Source organism: Ixodes scapularis, unplaced genomic scaffold (genome assembly GCF_016920785.2).
Source record: "Ixodes scapularis isolate PalLabHiFi unplaced genomic scaffold, ASM1692078v2 PGA_scaffold10__122_contigs__length_95168666, whole genome shotgun sequence".
NCBI classification, from domain to species: domain Eukaryota; kingdom Metazoa; phylum Arthropoda; class Arachnida; order Ixodida; family Ixodidae; genus Ixodes; species Ixodes scapularis.
This window is the reverse complement of record NW_024609836.1, coordinates 67,014,672-67,029,965: the sequence shown is the minus strand read 5'-3', so window position 1 is coordinate 67,029,965 and position 15,294 is coordinate 67,014,672. Positions and strand designations below refer to the sequence as shown.

At 46.8% G+C, this 15,294-nt stretch overlaps 2 protein-coding genes and 1 pseudogene across 2 annotated transcripts; 2 read left to right on the top strand and 1 right to left on the bottom strand.

Moving 5' to 3' along the window:
* The first annotated feature begins 6 nt into the window (after positions 1-6).
* On the top strand, positions 7-10,268 carry LOC8038345 (28S ribosomal protein S10, mitochondrial). The gene is made up of 6 exons (XM_029974578.4): positions 7-182; positions 335-481; positions 3,530-3,684; positions 5,888-5,996; positions 7,403-7,492; positions 10,136-10,268. Exons 1-6 carry the CDS (start codon positions 153-155, stop codon positions 10,217-10,219), a joined length of 615 nt encoding a protein of 204 aa, XP_029830438.2. The 5' UTR covers positions 7-152; the 3' UTR covers positions 10,220-10,268.
* Positions 10,269-10,804: 536 nt separating this feature from the next.
* Positions 10,805-12,570, bottom strand: LOC120844937 (tigger transposable element-derived protein 6-like). The gene has a single exon (XM_040216959.3). The coding sequence runs from the start codon at positions 12,336-12,338 to the stop codon at positions 10,812-10,814; it is 1,527 nt and encodes a 508-aa protein (XP_040072893.2). The 5' UTR covers positions 12,339-12,570; the 3' UTR covers positions 10,805-10,811.
* Positions 12,571-13,218: 648 nt separating this feature from the next.
* Positions 13,219-14,212, top strand: LOC120844949 (annotated as a pseudogene).
* The last annotated feature ends 1,082 nt before the right edge of the window (positions 14,213-15,294 follow it).

The following is a 15,294-nucleotide window of genomic DNA, read 5'->3' as shown; positions in this document are numbered from 1 at the left end:
GGCAAATCCAATCCAATCCAATATCAGCAAAAAATGTTTGCGGTCGCCGTGCTCGACGCTCGTGCTCGGTCGGGTTGATTCAGATATGCTACTTGCATTTTAGGAGTTTCTCGAAAGTTTCTCGGGCTTCGCAGTCACTGTCTTGGACAACGATGTGTTCAAGAGTATTGTCAACAGCCAAGGTAAGCTCTCCTAACATTGAAAATCTGGCTAGACATTATTTGCATATGTGGTGGGCGCTACGAGATCATGAACATGGTCTCTCTAAAGAGTCGGCCGTTGTTTGTGTGGTAAATAATCCCAATCTTTGCTTGATTGATCCCTAACTTTTTAGGTCATCAACGCGGCCCTCAGACGGGTGTCCAGGGATACAACTGGACTTAATGCCGCCACGAATCAGCACTTGCGGAACCGGGCTCCCTATGCTCTCCAGCTTCGGGCATGCTCACAGAGCCTCGTTAAGCAAGATGCTGCTCAAGTTGTAAGACTCTTGCTCATTTGTTATCGTTTTTTTTTTTTTTTTTTTTGCATATTTCCTTGCTTTAGGAGAATGAAAATTAGTTCTAGTTACTAATATATTGAGTGTAACGCTGCAAGAACACAAGAGGTAAATCGATAACTGGATGAACTGTTTGAACCCGACGGCAGCTTGCGCCGCCTTGCCATCGCCATCAAAATCAAAAGGCTAGCTTTGCAGATAGTGAAGAGAAGAATGGAAGAGTGGGCAGAAAGCACGCAGATTCTGGGTGAGCTCCAAAATGGTTTCCGAAGGGATAGAAGGCTTGAAGATAATTTATTTATAGCCAACCAGTGCATAGAAATTGCAGCGACAAACCATAGACCATTATGGGGAGCATTTTTAGATATCAAGGGGGCATACGACAATGTGAGTCAGGAAAAACTCTGGGAACTGCTGAGGAGGTATGAGCTAGAATCATATTTGATTAGATTCTTGCAAGAATTGTATACAAATAATGAGGTGGTTATAAAGTGGGAGGCAGAAACTACAAGACCAGCAGCAATAAAAAGAGGGCTTAGACAGGGTTGTCCCCTGTCACCACTGCTCTTTATGGTATACCTAAGCGAATTGGAAAACAGGTTAGAGCAGAGCAACTTGGGATTTGATCTGACGTATATGGAGGGAGGGAGTAAAGTAAACCAAGTCATACCTGGACTGATGTATGCAGACGACATCATACTTACCGGGAAATATTGGACGAACTAATTGGGATATGTGGAGGAGAGGGCGACAAGCTTGGTCTGACTTTCACTAGAGAAAAATCAGGAGTGATGGTTTTTAATGATGAAAAGGGGGCGCCGCTGATAATTCAGAACTTTGAAATAGACTATGTAGATAAGTACAAATATCTGGGGGTCTGGATGAAACAGAGAAAGAAATATTTAGAGGAACATGAGGAAAATATATTAAAAAAGGGGAAAAGAAATTCGGCTATTATGAAGCATAGAGCACTATGGAATTATAATAGATTTGAAGTAGTTCGAGGCATTTGAAAAAGAGTCATGGTGCCAGGTTTGTCGTTTGGTAATGCGGTGTTGTGTATGCATTCACAGGTTCAGAGAGGATTGGAGGTCAGACAGAGAAGTGTAGGCAGGTTGGCACTGGGTGCGCATGGGAACACGCCAAAGGAAGGGGTACAAGGGGACATGGGCTGGTCGTCTTTTAAGGGTAGAGAGGCAATCATCAAATTGAAATTTGATCAAAGACTAACAAAAATGGAGGACGTACGATGGGCGAGAAAGGTGTACAAGTATTTATACATGAAGAGTTTGAATACAAAATGGACGAACCGAACGAGAAAACTAAAACTTAAATATCTGTCATTTAGGGGGGAGACTGAGCGGAACACAATGGTAAAAAAGGGCGTAAAAGAAGCCGAAAGGAAAATGTGGAGTGGTAGGATGCAAGGAAAATCAGCTTTAACAATTCATAGGTCACATAAGCAGCAAATAAGAAAAGTACATGTTTTTGATAATTCACTGGGTAGTTCCCTACTATTTGAGGCTAGAACGGGGGTTTTAAGAACCAAAACGTATAGGGCTAAATTCGAGAAAATGGACACATTATGTGCCATTTGCCAAAATGAGAACGAAACAATGGAACATCTTGTTTTAGAATTTACGAGGCTTCGTCCTGCTCTCCCGGAGGGGTTGGCGAACTTGGCGGGGGCGCTCGGTTTTGCGGACGAGGATGGAGGAATGGAGAAAAAAAGGGTTACCATCACAAAAAGGAGATTGGAAAACTGGTGGATACTGTCTAGGGAAAATGAAACAAGGACGAACAATTAGCACAGCTGGGGATCAGGAGGCACAGAGGAATATTGGGACTTCCTCCCGCGTGGCTCCGGCCCAAAGTCTCACACCTGTCCCCCAGTGGGTGTGGTTTAAGGAGGAACACCGATGAGGTTGACCAGAGGAAAACTGGCGACTCCCTCGCCTGGGGGAGGAGGCGGGGGGCGGTGTTTAATTTTTTTTTTGCCCAATCCCCCATAGGTCTTCCTGGAAAGTACTCTACCCGCCCGGTGGTAGTTGCAGAGAGGTAAAGGGAAAAAACAATATAGAAGAAAAAAGGAAAAACAAATTTCTTAATTAATAATTTAAGGCTAGTTGGCGCAAGCTACCGCCCGACATAAAGGGAACAGCCAATATCCATCCATCCATCCATCCAGAGCAGTCCAATACGCACAACAAATTATGTACATATACCTTAATCTCTTGTGAACGTGTGTGTATGTTTTCAGCCACATTTTTCGCTCTGCATGCAGTCGGGATGGTGATTCGTATGCATGACGGCATCAGCGCTTGCTCACACTTTACTCTCACAGAGTAGCTCCGAACACAGAATTTTTGTATTGGCAGCAACAGTGCAAAAAGGACAAGGACAAAAAAAGTAGGGGATGCACAGAAGGACAAACAAGGGATGTGCTGGCTTACAACTCGTCCATTTGTCCTTCTGTGTGTCTTCCACTTATGTGTCTCTCTCTTTTCGCGCCGTTGCTGCTAAAATGTTTTGCACAGACGCGCGAGCTTTCATGTTAACGAAATATTGCATGCAGAATTTTATGTTGAACATATACACGTGCCAGAAAAAGCTACACAAAACAAAAGACGGCAGAAGTGGGCGATCGACCGCTTGGATTAGCTGTGTCGTACACTGCGAGGTTATGTTTACGACGGTGGCCGTTTTTGGCGAAGATCCGCAGCGGATCCTGAGGTGCGTTTGTGTCTAGGTCGTGGCCCACTAAATTTAGTGGGGAATTGCAGCGTCGTGTGACAATGTGACGTCAGTGTCACGGGATGTAATAACGTAATGTGACATTGGGGTGTCACGTAGCGTCACAGCGTTACATCACGTTGCAGTGTCACATCAACGCAGCCCGTTAAATTTAAGCATGGCAATGTAACGTGTGCAGCGCCTCGCAGCCACAGTTCGCTTGCAGGACACAGCAAGGAACCCGCTGATTGATTAATAAATAAATGCGTAACTTGCTGACCAGATGTCCCGTTTCAGAAAACTGGGCAGACGATGGAAGAGGAGGAGGAGCTGGACAAGCTCTTCAAGTATGTGGAGGTGGAGGTCAGAGGTCATGACCCCGCTGTGCTACGCAGCTACAAGTGGTACGCCATGGAGGCAGCAAAGATGCTCAACATCACGGTGTCCAATACGTTAGTATGGCAACGACATTCTTAAAAAGCGTCCTTGCCAAGCATGCATGCTGTTACGACCATGCTATGGCTGGGCTGGAACGAAAAGGCGCTTGTTCTTACGACTTTCACGTGGCAGTGTAGTTTCTCCCTCCCACCTCATCTCAGTGGGTTCGCCACTACCAGTGATGTGATTGCTGCGCCAATTGCGCCAAACTGCGCCAAGGGGCTAACCCTGCTACATTTTGCCCAAATATGGCTAATCTGTGCCAAACCTGCACCAAAAAGACAAACAAAAAAACCATTTCGTTCGCTTTTTAAAACCGAAACTAAACTGAGCACCTTATTGAGCTTGCGTGTGTTATGATACACAAGCGGCCAACCCATACAAGTACCCTGCGCCAATTGTCCACCCGGTCCTGCATGGCTTTCCCGCCATCCGGCGTTTCGCGCTCTCGTCGTCCTGTGAATCTCGTCTCGCGTCTTTTTTTTTTTATTTTTAACAATAGACGTGGGTGTGTGCGAAGGCTCCGACGCTATAGCGTACCGGGTACCAGCCATGCCGTCATGCTGTGAAACGAAGCCGCGTTTTTGCGTGGCGGGAGTGACTTTGTGAACTGAAGCACTCGCTCCTGAAAGCAACGGCCATGAAAAACCATATTTGGTCCCTGCCTTCTTTCTAGTCACCGTGGTTGCACGACGTCGGATGTTGCCGTCCCCACGTTGCTGCAGATATGACGATTTCTAAAATGAAACTATAAGTACCACCGCATGTTCATCAAAATTCCTGTCCTTCTTGTAATCGTACATTACTACGAAAATCCATCTTCAACTCAAAGACTGCTGTGTCGAAATATTGATTACCTAGGTTTCTCTCGGTGGGCTTTCTTTCGAGAGGGATTCCGGTACGTGAAAAATCTGCTGCGAAAGAAAGTTGGTGAAGAGAAGTGAGCTAAAGCAAAGAAGGCAATGTATGCACGCTGAGCCCGCACAGCGCGCTTGTTTGTCTCGAGTTCAGTCGTTGCAAAAAGCGCTCCAAGAACTTTTTGACCCTGGCTTGCGATGTGTTGCACCGATGCGTTCTGGTTCTTTTTTGCTTTTTTTTTTATGTGTTTAGCTTGTACCTTGTTTGCCTGCCTGACAAGAACGCGCGGCTGGCATGTTTTTCGTCGTATGCTCGACAATTTCATTTTGCATACGATTTCGGGAATCAGTTGGCGACGGAGCGGAGTGACATGGTTTCGGTTTCGATTGAACAGACGTTGTCTCCGCTCGCGTGACAATGCACGAGCAACTGCAAGCCTGCTGAAGTTGCCCTCACGGGTTTGTGAACTTGATTGCACGGCAGAGGCACCAGCCAAAAAGCTTGCTATCCATTTTTTTTTTTTTTTTTTTACGTTTGCTTTTTTTAGACGAAAATCTGGTACGCCGGAAATCAGTAAAACGGTGGCAAGTGCGCATGGTTTTTCGGATTTGCTCGGCAACGCCTACAGCACTGTACACTTGTTGGATGTCTCAGCAGTAAAACACAACCAGGAGCTTTTGTCACAACACGTCACATTAGAACACTACAGAAGTCAAAGCACAAAGTGCCCTTCATTTGTACAGCACTTAAAACTAATATTTTTTATTTTTTTATTTTTCTAAGAATATCTGCTCCAAAGGCCACTTTTGCTGCTCCGAAACACTGTTTTGGCTGCTCCAAGAGGGGCTCCAAAATGGCTTAGGCCAATCACATCACTGCACTACCTTTGGGGTCAAATTGGGGGATTTTTCAGACTATAGTTAGATCTAAGGGCCTCGAAGCCACACTTACCTGCAGGGACTTGCGCGGAACGCTTCTTCTTTTCAAAAAAACTATTTTCTACAAAAGTGTGTTTATTTATCCTAAGCCAAAAATATTTCAATCAGAACGCTAGAGTTGTTTCGCACGAGTACTTTGGCGCACAGTTTCTATCAAGATGATAGAAGGTGGTTCAGGCAGTACTTGTCACGCCCTCACGCAGTAGAAAAACTCTTTTTGATTTTAAGCGAGAGCGAAGTCCGCGAGGCATGCCACTGTCTAGCCCGACCGGGAATACACTGCAAGCATTGTTGGGGATAACCCGCTCGTGCTTGTGGTAGTACAGTTTTTATTCTTCGTAACTCCCAAGTTAGGTTGGTGTTTAGTCGTCCTTGTCTCTTCCCTTGTCCCACTTTTGAATGAGTTGTCTTCTGCTTCCAGCTGGGAACCCAAGAAGGTGCACCACAGGCTGACACTGCTCAAGGCACCCTTTGGCAAGAAGAAGCACATGGTGCAGTACGAGGCGAGGACATACTTCCAGGTCATCCAGGTGCGTGCCTTTGAGGATGTGCTCATAAGTGGGAACAGGAGAAACACATAAGCACAGTAGAAACATAGGGAAAAACATTTCTTTGGTGAACTGTGAAGATAATTGTTTTTTTCGAGAGCTGACTATAAAATGTACTTGAAGTATGGTATAAAAAAAAACCTAAAATTTAGGTGACCCTTTTCTTTATTAACCCAACTTTTATTAGAGCTTCTTTTTTTTATATTAATATTTTTTATTGGGAGCTTTCTTTGGGCTCTGGGTCAGATTAGAGTCACTAAATAGGCCGCATCATTTCTGAGTTATCTTGTAGGTGCTTGGAGCAGGGCACTGAATTGGCAGTATATTGATTCGAAAACGCAACTACCTGAAGCTTAAATAGGAATGGTAGATGGCAGCTCGGGCAAGGTTGATTTTTCGCCGTGGTCTTTTTCAACAATACGGAAAGACGGAAAAGTTTTTTTTTTTTCTTTTTCTTGCAGTTTCACGTAACGCTTTAGATATGTGGCAACAATGATTTTAACCAACAAGGTGGCTGACGTCAAGCAGGCTGTCTACCAACTTGGAATTGTTGAGATATGTGAAAGCACCCGTAAAGATCATGGAAGTCATCAAGAAGTCGGGGAAAGTGGGTGATGCAGATGGCGCAGCGACGTGCAACAGAGTGGGAGGATTTGCCGCGCAGCAGCGCGGATGGCCTTCACTCCGAGTAACGGTTGCACAGCGGTCGCTAGGTGGCGTAAGCTGCCACCGGATTGAACGGGAGCGGCCCAAAGAGCTGCCGCGATTCTGTCCTCTGCATTTCCTTGTTTTGTCATGGTCAGGGAATTTAATTGAAGTATTCAGGGAAAGTCAGAAAGAGTCGGGGAATCTCAGAGAAACAGTGTGGTAGGCACCATCCGAAGCAACAAGAAGACTGAAGCTAAAGGGACAATGATATAATCTTTTAATCTTTTTTTCCCTAGCTTCAATCCTCAACTAGAAAGCGAAATAATAGATCACGTGGTCGTGACGTTCCTGTTCGTGACCTCAAGCATGTTCCAAAAGGTTGTGACTTCAAGCCTCCACCTCGCCTTTTAAGCACACTGTGGAACTTGTCACTCGCAGGTGACGATAAGTGCTGTCGGCGGCACTTGTCGGCCAAGAACCCCCTTTCTTTTGGCCCATTAGACGACATGTGAATAGTAAGATTCCAATCTAAAATGATCTACCCAGCCTAAAATTTATTTCATGGACCGTTTAAGCAATGGGATGGCTGAAGTTGAGCCACGAGATTGGCGAAGTGTCGGTGCTTTGAAGCTCGGCGTGTTTAGTGGCTTTCGGTCAGATTGTGCAACCAAAAAGTGTGGGTTTGCTTTCTTTTGTGTTGTGGTGCAGTTTACCGAGCATTGTATTTCCCTCGCAAACAGTTGAAGCACCTGACCGGGTCGACGGCCGACACCTACCTGGAGTACGTGCAGCGTAACCTGCCCGAAGGCGTCGCAATGAAGGTGACCAAGGTAGGTTGCGCATTGGTTCCACCGTGAACGCATCACGTGCATCTCTGCACTGAGATAATGCGAAGTCATAGCTGCGTCAGGGCTGAGTTGACTCTCCTGCGTTGTGTGTGTAGGCAGGAAAAGGCAAAGTCACGTGCGTCGAAGAGCTGATATAGTGGCAAAGTCGGCACTTTGTCCATAGAACTTAATTAGCACCAGGGAGTCGAACTAGTCATTATTTCGTTCCGGGTTTGGTAGCTTTGAATGCTACTCCAGTTCAGCTCTGGTTCAGTGGCACATTCGAAATAATGGTACGGTTGCGTGTTCCATTAAGCGCAAACCGGTTTGCACTGGTTCTCGGAATGACAAGTTCACAGCTCCCAGTTGTTAAGAAAAAGCGTAACCAACACGTCTTCCACATTAAAAAAAAAAAATGTAATCAGAAAATGGGTTGTGGAGACAAGGACAGCAAAACAAATATAGGCCTAATTTCGTTTTGTGATCTTGACCTTTTATTGGAAATGCGGTTAGCTGCAAATCATGCGGTTATGCAGGCATTCGGGAACAGTACCAAAGTAAAGCACTCGCATGTGAAGTCAGTCGGCCAGCACAAAAAGTGACACCGTGATGGTGGCACGCACCATACTCTCAAACTACCTATCTCGCACGCCTTGCTCGAATGACCGAGTTAAAGGGCAGAAAGACAGCAAAGGGCGGTCAAGAAATCCTAAAAACAAAAATGAGAATAAAAAAACAACCAACATTCTGCTCTTGTAAAGTGCACGCACAGGCAAAAAAAGTTCTTTTTTTTTGGTGCCACGGTGTCATGCTCGTCGTGGCTTTGACTCTTGGCGCCTGCAGATTTTGCCACCGCGTAAGAAACACGCTGACAGCCGTTGACTTTTTGCTTTTATTTTTATATTTGCTTTCTCTTTCCTCGAGGAATGTTGCTTAGCAGCAAGGAAAGGACACACCTGCACAAAGAATAGTTCTTTAGCGTCTTGTCATAGTCAGATACTTTGTTTCACGTTACAATGTACCATGATGGATGCTATGAGGTACCCGAACCAATCCATAGCTCGTAGCTTTTCACATGACTTCACACACTCTGTGTCGCTACGCCCAACCGGAAGGACATGTGACACCCTCCAAGCTGTGAATTGGCTCCTGTGACCTGTAGCGTCCTTGGCACTCCATTACAAGGTGAAACAGAGTAGGAAACTGTATGTATACGCGCAACACAAATCGTGCTGCACATAGACATAAAATATATTTATTCGTTCCGTTATATTTGAGCTTGCCTGACCCCACGATCACGAATATTTATTAACTTCTTGCCGCCACCCGCAAGAAGGTGCAGCTCACATTTTATTACGCTGAACCGTTTTCCGATGAACTATAGTAACTTCCACGTGAGATTACGGTTTTGTCTTGGTTCGTGTTCAGTATCAAACATCCGATTTCGGTTACGGTTTTGTCCTGGTTTGGTCGAAAATAGCGGTTTTGCTCCAGTTTTCAGTTTGGATACTGTTCTACACCCTGGTTTGCACTGTGGTCAGTGTACGTGTGAACAGCCCTTGAATGTGTAGTTCCCAACGGCGTGCTAGGGAAGCGGAGTACCTAGGAGCAAGGAAAACTGGGGAAGTCTATCTAGAGCCTCCAGGGAACTTCTATCATGATGACCCATCTAAACATGTTATTTTGTGGAATTTGAATGCAAATAGACAGAAGACTCTCTTTCGAGGCTACGACAAGAGGGCAAGAAATGTAATGGTAGCACTGGCAAAACTATGTAAATTCACATCTAGGTAGAAAGCTGGACGCTCATAAAACTAGCACAGCACGACAAGAGGGCAAGAAATGTAATGGTAGCACTGGCAAAACTATGTAAATTCACATCTAGGTAGAAAGCTGGACGCTCATAAAACTAGCACGGCACGAAAGGAACACGTCAGAAAATAGTTTGTTTGAATGCATAATACTTATACTAGTGTATATAGATTTTTAAGGGAAAAGTCGGGATTGTTGTGGAAAAGACTAAAAATTATCCTTAGGCAATCTAATGTTTTCCCTCTTTGGTGCAGACCCATTACTTTTTTCTTTTTGAACCAAGTAGAATCGACTCTTATTGACAACAGCCATTTATTGCAGCTTACAACAATAATTTCTAGATGGGCACTATAGCTGGTGACAAGTCAAGAACGAAGTGGAAGCTCCTCCCACCTCTTTCCACTTTAGCAGAGTGAACGCTGGAGAGAAGGCGACCTCCTTTCTTGCATTCACTTTGCTAAAGTGGAAAGAAGTGAGGGGGGGGGGTTTCCACTTTATCCTTGACCTATTCTTAACTATAGGCTCGTAATTTCAGTTCTCAGTTCAGCTTTGTGGACTTGGGGCCGTTAACTATAGCAATCTATCAAAATTTGAGCATAAGCATAAATTTTTGTGGTCCTAATCTTCTACTCATCTAGTGCCCCAGCACAGCCATAAAGCTTTGATGACAAACAAGAAATGAGGTGCGGTGTCCTTCAGGAAGAAAAACCGACGCCACAGAGGTGTAAAAATTTAGGCCCGGTGAGATCTATGCTATATATGATTCATATATGATTCGCTAATAAAAATTATTAATATTATTATTCGAACATTGTGCCCATTTTGTTGTTTCAGACCTCGCTGGAGAGGCTCCCGGATTATATTAAACCACCGACGCAAGCTGAGAGCAGTGAGAGGTCTTCGACTGAAGCATCATAGCAAGCAAGGATCATTTATGTGTATTAAACAAAGTTAGGTTTTATCTGTATCTGGGGGTTGTGCTTGATAGTAAAAAGGCAAACTCGCAAGCGCAACGATCTTGGTCAATCACTCGTGCAAAACATACTAAAAAAAATTAATATTTCTTACATTTTTAATTTTTTGCAGTTTGCTCGCAATCTTGACATGAGCAACTTGACAGTTAAATTTTTTAGAAATGGGGTCACCTATACCTGTTTTCACCTCAAAAACTGTAGTAAAAAAAGTCTGGCTCCTCGCAGAGCATTACTAATTCTCCCTTTTATGTGGAGCATTAAGACTTATATAGGTATATTTTAGACTGGATATGGTGCTGTCTTACCAAGACGTAAACGTTTCAAACGCCGAAAGCATCACTTCTTCCTCCGACAACCAAATCTTTTAAGAACTACAGTAGAACCTCGTTGATACGTTTTTCAGGGGACCGCGGAAAAAAAGCGTATCAACCGGGAAAGCGCAGCAACCGATAACGCACTTAAAGGCACTCTATATAAGATAGAAAGCAGCTCTTATGCAACGGTTTATTTTATGCACTCACCGAACCCTTTTGGACTCAAACACGTTCACAAAAGCGCGTAATATCCACCTGCCGCTTCGAATTAATGGTATGCAGTAAAAGTCGTTTCTCCAGAAGCCGCAGTCCCCTCTCACTCTCCGCGCAGTCATGAACGTTTACGTAGCGGCGCAAGGTGTCCAACGCAGCGATCGCGTCCGCAAACGTGGGTGCAGCGTCACCGTTCGTTTTTTGCTCGTCTTCTTCATCACTTTCTTCGTTGTCGGCAGTAGTGAGGTCGGCCACAATGTCCGCTATGCTCTGCGGTTCAGAGGTAACGACGTTGTCGTCAAGCGACGCATATTCGCAGTAGGTAATGGGAGCTCCCATTTTTGCCATAGCATCTTCCATTTCTTGAGAATCATCGGCATCTTCGTCAGCGTTGTTTTTTGTTAACGCTTGTACTTGCCCCGCGCGTTGAAACCCGCACTTGCGGAAGCAGTGCTGCACAGTGGTAGCAGAGACGGTGTCCCACGCTGTAGCGAGAAAGTGCATCGCATCTAGGATGGAGAGCTTGGTCGGAGCGGCACCTCGTTCCACCATGGCAAGCGATCGCCGGACAATCCACTTCCGGTAGAAGTGCTTGACATTTTTTATTATGCCCGCGTCGAGCGGCTGGAGGTGACTCGTGGCATTCGGAGGAAGATACTCCACCCGGACGTTCCTGAGAAACGACAACTCCTTTGGGTGGGCTGGACAGTTGTCGATGAACAGGAGTGCCTTTCTGTTTTGCGACCCCATTCGTGAGTCAAGGTATCGCAGAAACTCCTCGAAAAGAGCACTTGTCATCCATGCACGAGTGTTATTTCGGTAGTGGCAGGGCATCCGACGAAGGTTCTTTAAACATCGCGGGTTACGGAACTTCCCGATCACCCACGGTTTCATCATTTCTGACCCGTCCTCATTGCAACACAGTAGAACAGTAAGCCGTTCCTTGCTACTCTTTCCTCCGTGGCAGGCTTCACCTTTCAGGCTCAATGACTTCGTCGGCTGCACATTGAAGAAAAGACCAGCTTCGTCGGCGTTGAAAACGTCACGTGGGTGGTACTCGGCGATGATCGAAGGCAGCGATGACTTAAATGCTTCCACGCAGATTGGATCAACGCTGGCAGCTTCACCGCTCACCGCGCGGTACGAAATACCGTGACGCTTTCTGAAGCGGTCGACCCACCCGTTGGAACACGTAAAGTCCGCGATATCCAAACGATCAGCAATCTCTTGCGCCTTCTCTCGCAGAATGCCTCCGTCGATGTTGACACAAGATGCCCGGGCTTGTTTGAACCATACCAACAGGGCCTCCTCTAACTTTGCGTGTTTTGCACCCCGAGCCTGTTTAAAGCCTGGTTGGTAGAAAGGAGCCTTCGCCTCGATCTCCTTTCGTCTCGCGACGATACTGTTTAAAGTTGACGGCGCGAGTCCCAGCTCTCTTGCGACCTCAGACCTCTTCCGGCTGGGATTTCGATCCACCGTGCGAAGTATGTCAAACTTCTCTTTAAAAGAGAGTGCTTTTCTCTTTCGGGATGTCATGGCCGTCGTCAACGCGCACGCACTCAGAAACGGCACTGTTCACGCAGTCGAGCTGTCGAGCGGAACAGAAACTGGAAGTGCAGCCGTCGCGGCGTGCGTGCGGCGCGTAAACAACTCGCGCCGGAGAGAGAGGACAGATGAAAAGAAAGAGCAAGAGAGAACGAGCGTTTTCGCAGAGCTCAGCAAAGCGGCAAAGCCCAGTGAGGAGACCGGGAAAGAGGGGGAAAGGAGTAAAGGGAAGGAGGGCGCCCGCGTGCCGCGCGGCCGCGCGATGCGTGGTTCGGCTGTTCGGCTCTGCTTCGCTTCGCTTCGAAGCCGGCGTGGCACCTTGGCGCACGGCGCGCCGAGGCGCCGCGATTCCGGCACTTTTGGACGTAACAACCGGGAAAGCAAACGTAACAGGCAGGAAACTAATACATGTATCTCTATGGAAGTAAAACGGGACCGGCGTTTTTGAACGCAACGGACAGGAAAACGTATCAACCAAGAACGTATCAACGAGGTTCTACTGTACTTCGTGCGGCGTATGAACAATGTGCAAAACGTCCCTTTTTCCTTTAGGTGAAAACGAGTATAGCGGAAAATGGGGTTCAGGAGGTTCTGGTATAAGAATACATGAACACGTGCTCAAGCAAGCGCAGGAATACCCTCGACTACGTAAGCAAGATCGGTGATTAAGATTAGGCCCCCCAGAGTCTTTTTTGTTCCTTTCTGCCTCATCTTTTTAACCCCAAGTTGCTCTAGCTGGCTCAGTACAGGCTCAGTCAGCTCGGTCGTATCGCCAGCATCACCAGTATCGCTTTTTTCATGCACTTCGCTTGTTGCATAGCTCCCATAGTTTCGTTATTCCGACGTTGCATCAACCGCGTGTGGTGTACGGATGGCCTCAAATGTAAAGAAACGTACGTTGCTGACGTTTGCGACAAAGCTTGAAATCATCCGCCACGTTGAAAAAGGAGAAAAGAAGTCCAGCGTCGCCAAAGCGTACAACATACCGCGAAGCACTTTGAGCACGCTGCTGAAGACGAAAAGTTACATCATATTGAAGGCTGAACAATGCAAGCACTCCGTGCACACTGTGTTCGGACACCGGCCTTCGAAAACGTGGAAAGATCACTTCACAAGTGATTTATGGACGCAAGGGCTCGGAACATTCTGGTCTCGGGGCTGATGCTTCAACAACAAGCAAAGAACTTCGCGTTCATTCACAAAGCACAAAACTTCGCCGCAAGTAGCGGGTGGCTTCAACGCTTCAAAGCCCATTACGACATTGTCGGAAAGACGGTCTCTGGAGAAAGCGGGGACGCCAATATGGAGAACATAAAGAAGTGGCTCGAACAAGAGTGGCCCAATGTTCTCGCAAAGTATCAGCCAAAGCAAGTTTTTAACGCTGATGAGACAAGCCTGTTCTGGCAGATGCTTCCGCAACAAATGCTCGACACCCGGGGGAGAAGTGCCCTGGCGGTAAGCAAAACACAGCACGCATCACGGTTCTGTTGGCTGCAAACATAGATGGCAGCACTAAACTTTGACCCTTTGTGGTTGGCAAGTTTCAGACCCCGAACTGCATGCGCAACCGCCACGATATTCCTGTGACATACACCTGGAACAAGAAGTCATGGATGATGCGCGATATCTTTGAAAAATGGCTCAAGGACTGGGACACTGAGCTTGCAGACCAGGGTCGCAAGGCGTGCCTCCTTGTCGACAATTACTCGGCACACCACACGAACGTGGAGCTCATAAACAGAGAGCTCAAGTTTCTGCCGCCGAACACTACGTCAAATCTACAGCCGTTGGATCAGGGTATGATTTGGACGTTCAAGGCTATTTATAAGCAAAGACTGATCGAAACATTGCTCCTAAAGCTGTGAATGAGCCAAGACCTCAAGATCGACTTCTTAGGTGCCCGCATAGGCCGTGCGCTTTCCGAAAATTGCGTATTTCGTGACGTCGCGCCAATTCCTTGCGCCTTCCTCTCCCAGCCATTTCCTCGCCGTCTGACGCAGATGGTCTCCGCTCGCCCGAAAGCACGCCGTCCTAACCAACGCGCACGGTTTTGACTCATAAAGCGCACCGGAAACAGCAAAACCTTCACGAAATACGCAATTTCCGGGAAGCGCGTGACCTACGCGCACAAGAACGCGTAGGTCGTTCGATCGATCAAGCGAGTGCCTCCCGCTCCCCCCTCATTCGAGTTTCGTGGCTGTTGAAGCCATGAAACTCGAATTACTTCCATCTCGTCATGCCGCGTAGTGGTAGCACACATAAGGAGCGGAGCTCGATGCCGTTATAGGTGCATTAGGTTTCCATAGCGCAAAATATTTCTGAGCTCCCCAGAAAAATATAAAAACCGGTCGAGTTCGTGCAACCGGCAGCCTCGAAATTCGGCGAGTGTTATTGGATTTTATCGGATTTATCTGAAAACGCAGAAGCCATATTGGCGATATTTAGCTGGGACTATTTTTTTTTCTAATTTTTTAGTTTGTACTTGGGACCATTAGTTCTGGGATCGTTTGTTCCGGGACCATTTATTCCGGGACCATTTATCCCGGGACCATTTGTTCCGGGACCATTTGTTCCGTTTCCCGGGGACCCCGCCTACCCTCACCGAGAACTGCTGCAATCGCCCCTTTGGGGGCGCAAGCCTCACTGTGCCGCAGGGCATTCAACCAATTCAACTACCCAGTGGTGGAATGGACCTTTTCCGAGAAGCGTTCTGCGCACGCGCGAGCGCCCGATGCCAAGCGGCGGAAGTCGGAACGAAAAATCGAGGAAATTTGGAAGGAGTCTAGATAAACGAGTAGAACACGTAATTGCAGCATATATATAATTCTGTTACACAAAAAAAGAAAGTGTACGGAAGGAAAAACACGACGTTTGGGTGGACGCCACGGATGCCCCTCTTTAAAGTCGCGTTGGGCGCGCGCCGCAGCTCAGAGAGCGAAGACACTGG

Bases quoted from the DNA above. Each gene is read 5' to 3' on its own strand.
- LOC8038345 (XM_029974578.4), top strand. From the start codon at position 153: ATGTGTTCAAGAGTATTGTCAACAGCCAAG. The intron at 5,997-7,402 runs GTGCGTGCCTTT...CCTCGCAAACAG, and splicing joins CATACTTCCAGGTCATCCAG to TTGAAGCACCTGACCGGGTC. The intron at 7,493-10,135 runs GTAGGTTGCGCA...TTGTTGTTTCAG, and splicing joins TCGCAATGAAGGTGACCAAG to ACCTCGCTGGAGAGGCTCCC.
- LOC120844937 (XM_040216959.3), bottom strand. From the start codon at position 12,338: ATGACATCCCGAAAGAGAAAAGCACTCTCTTTTAAAGAGAAGTTTGAC.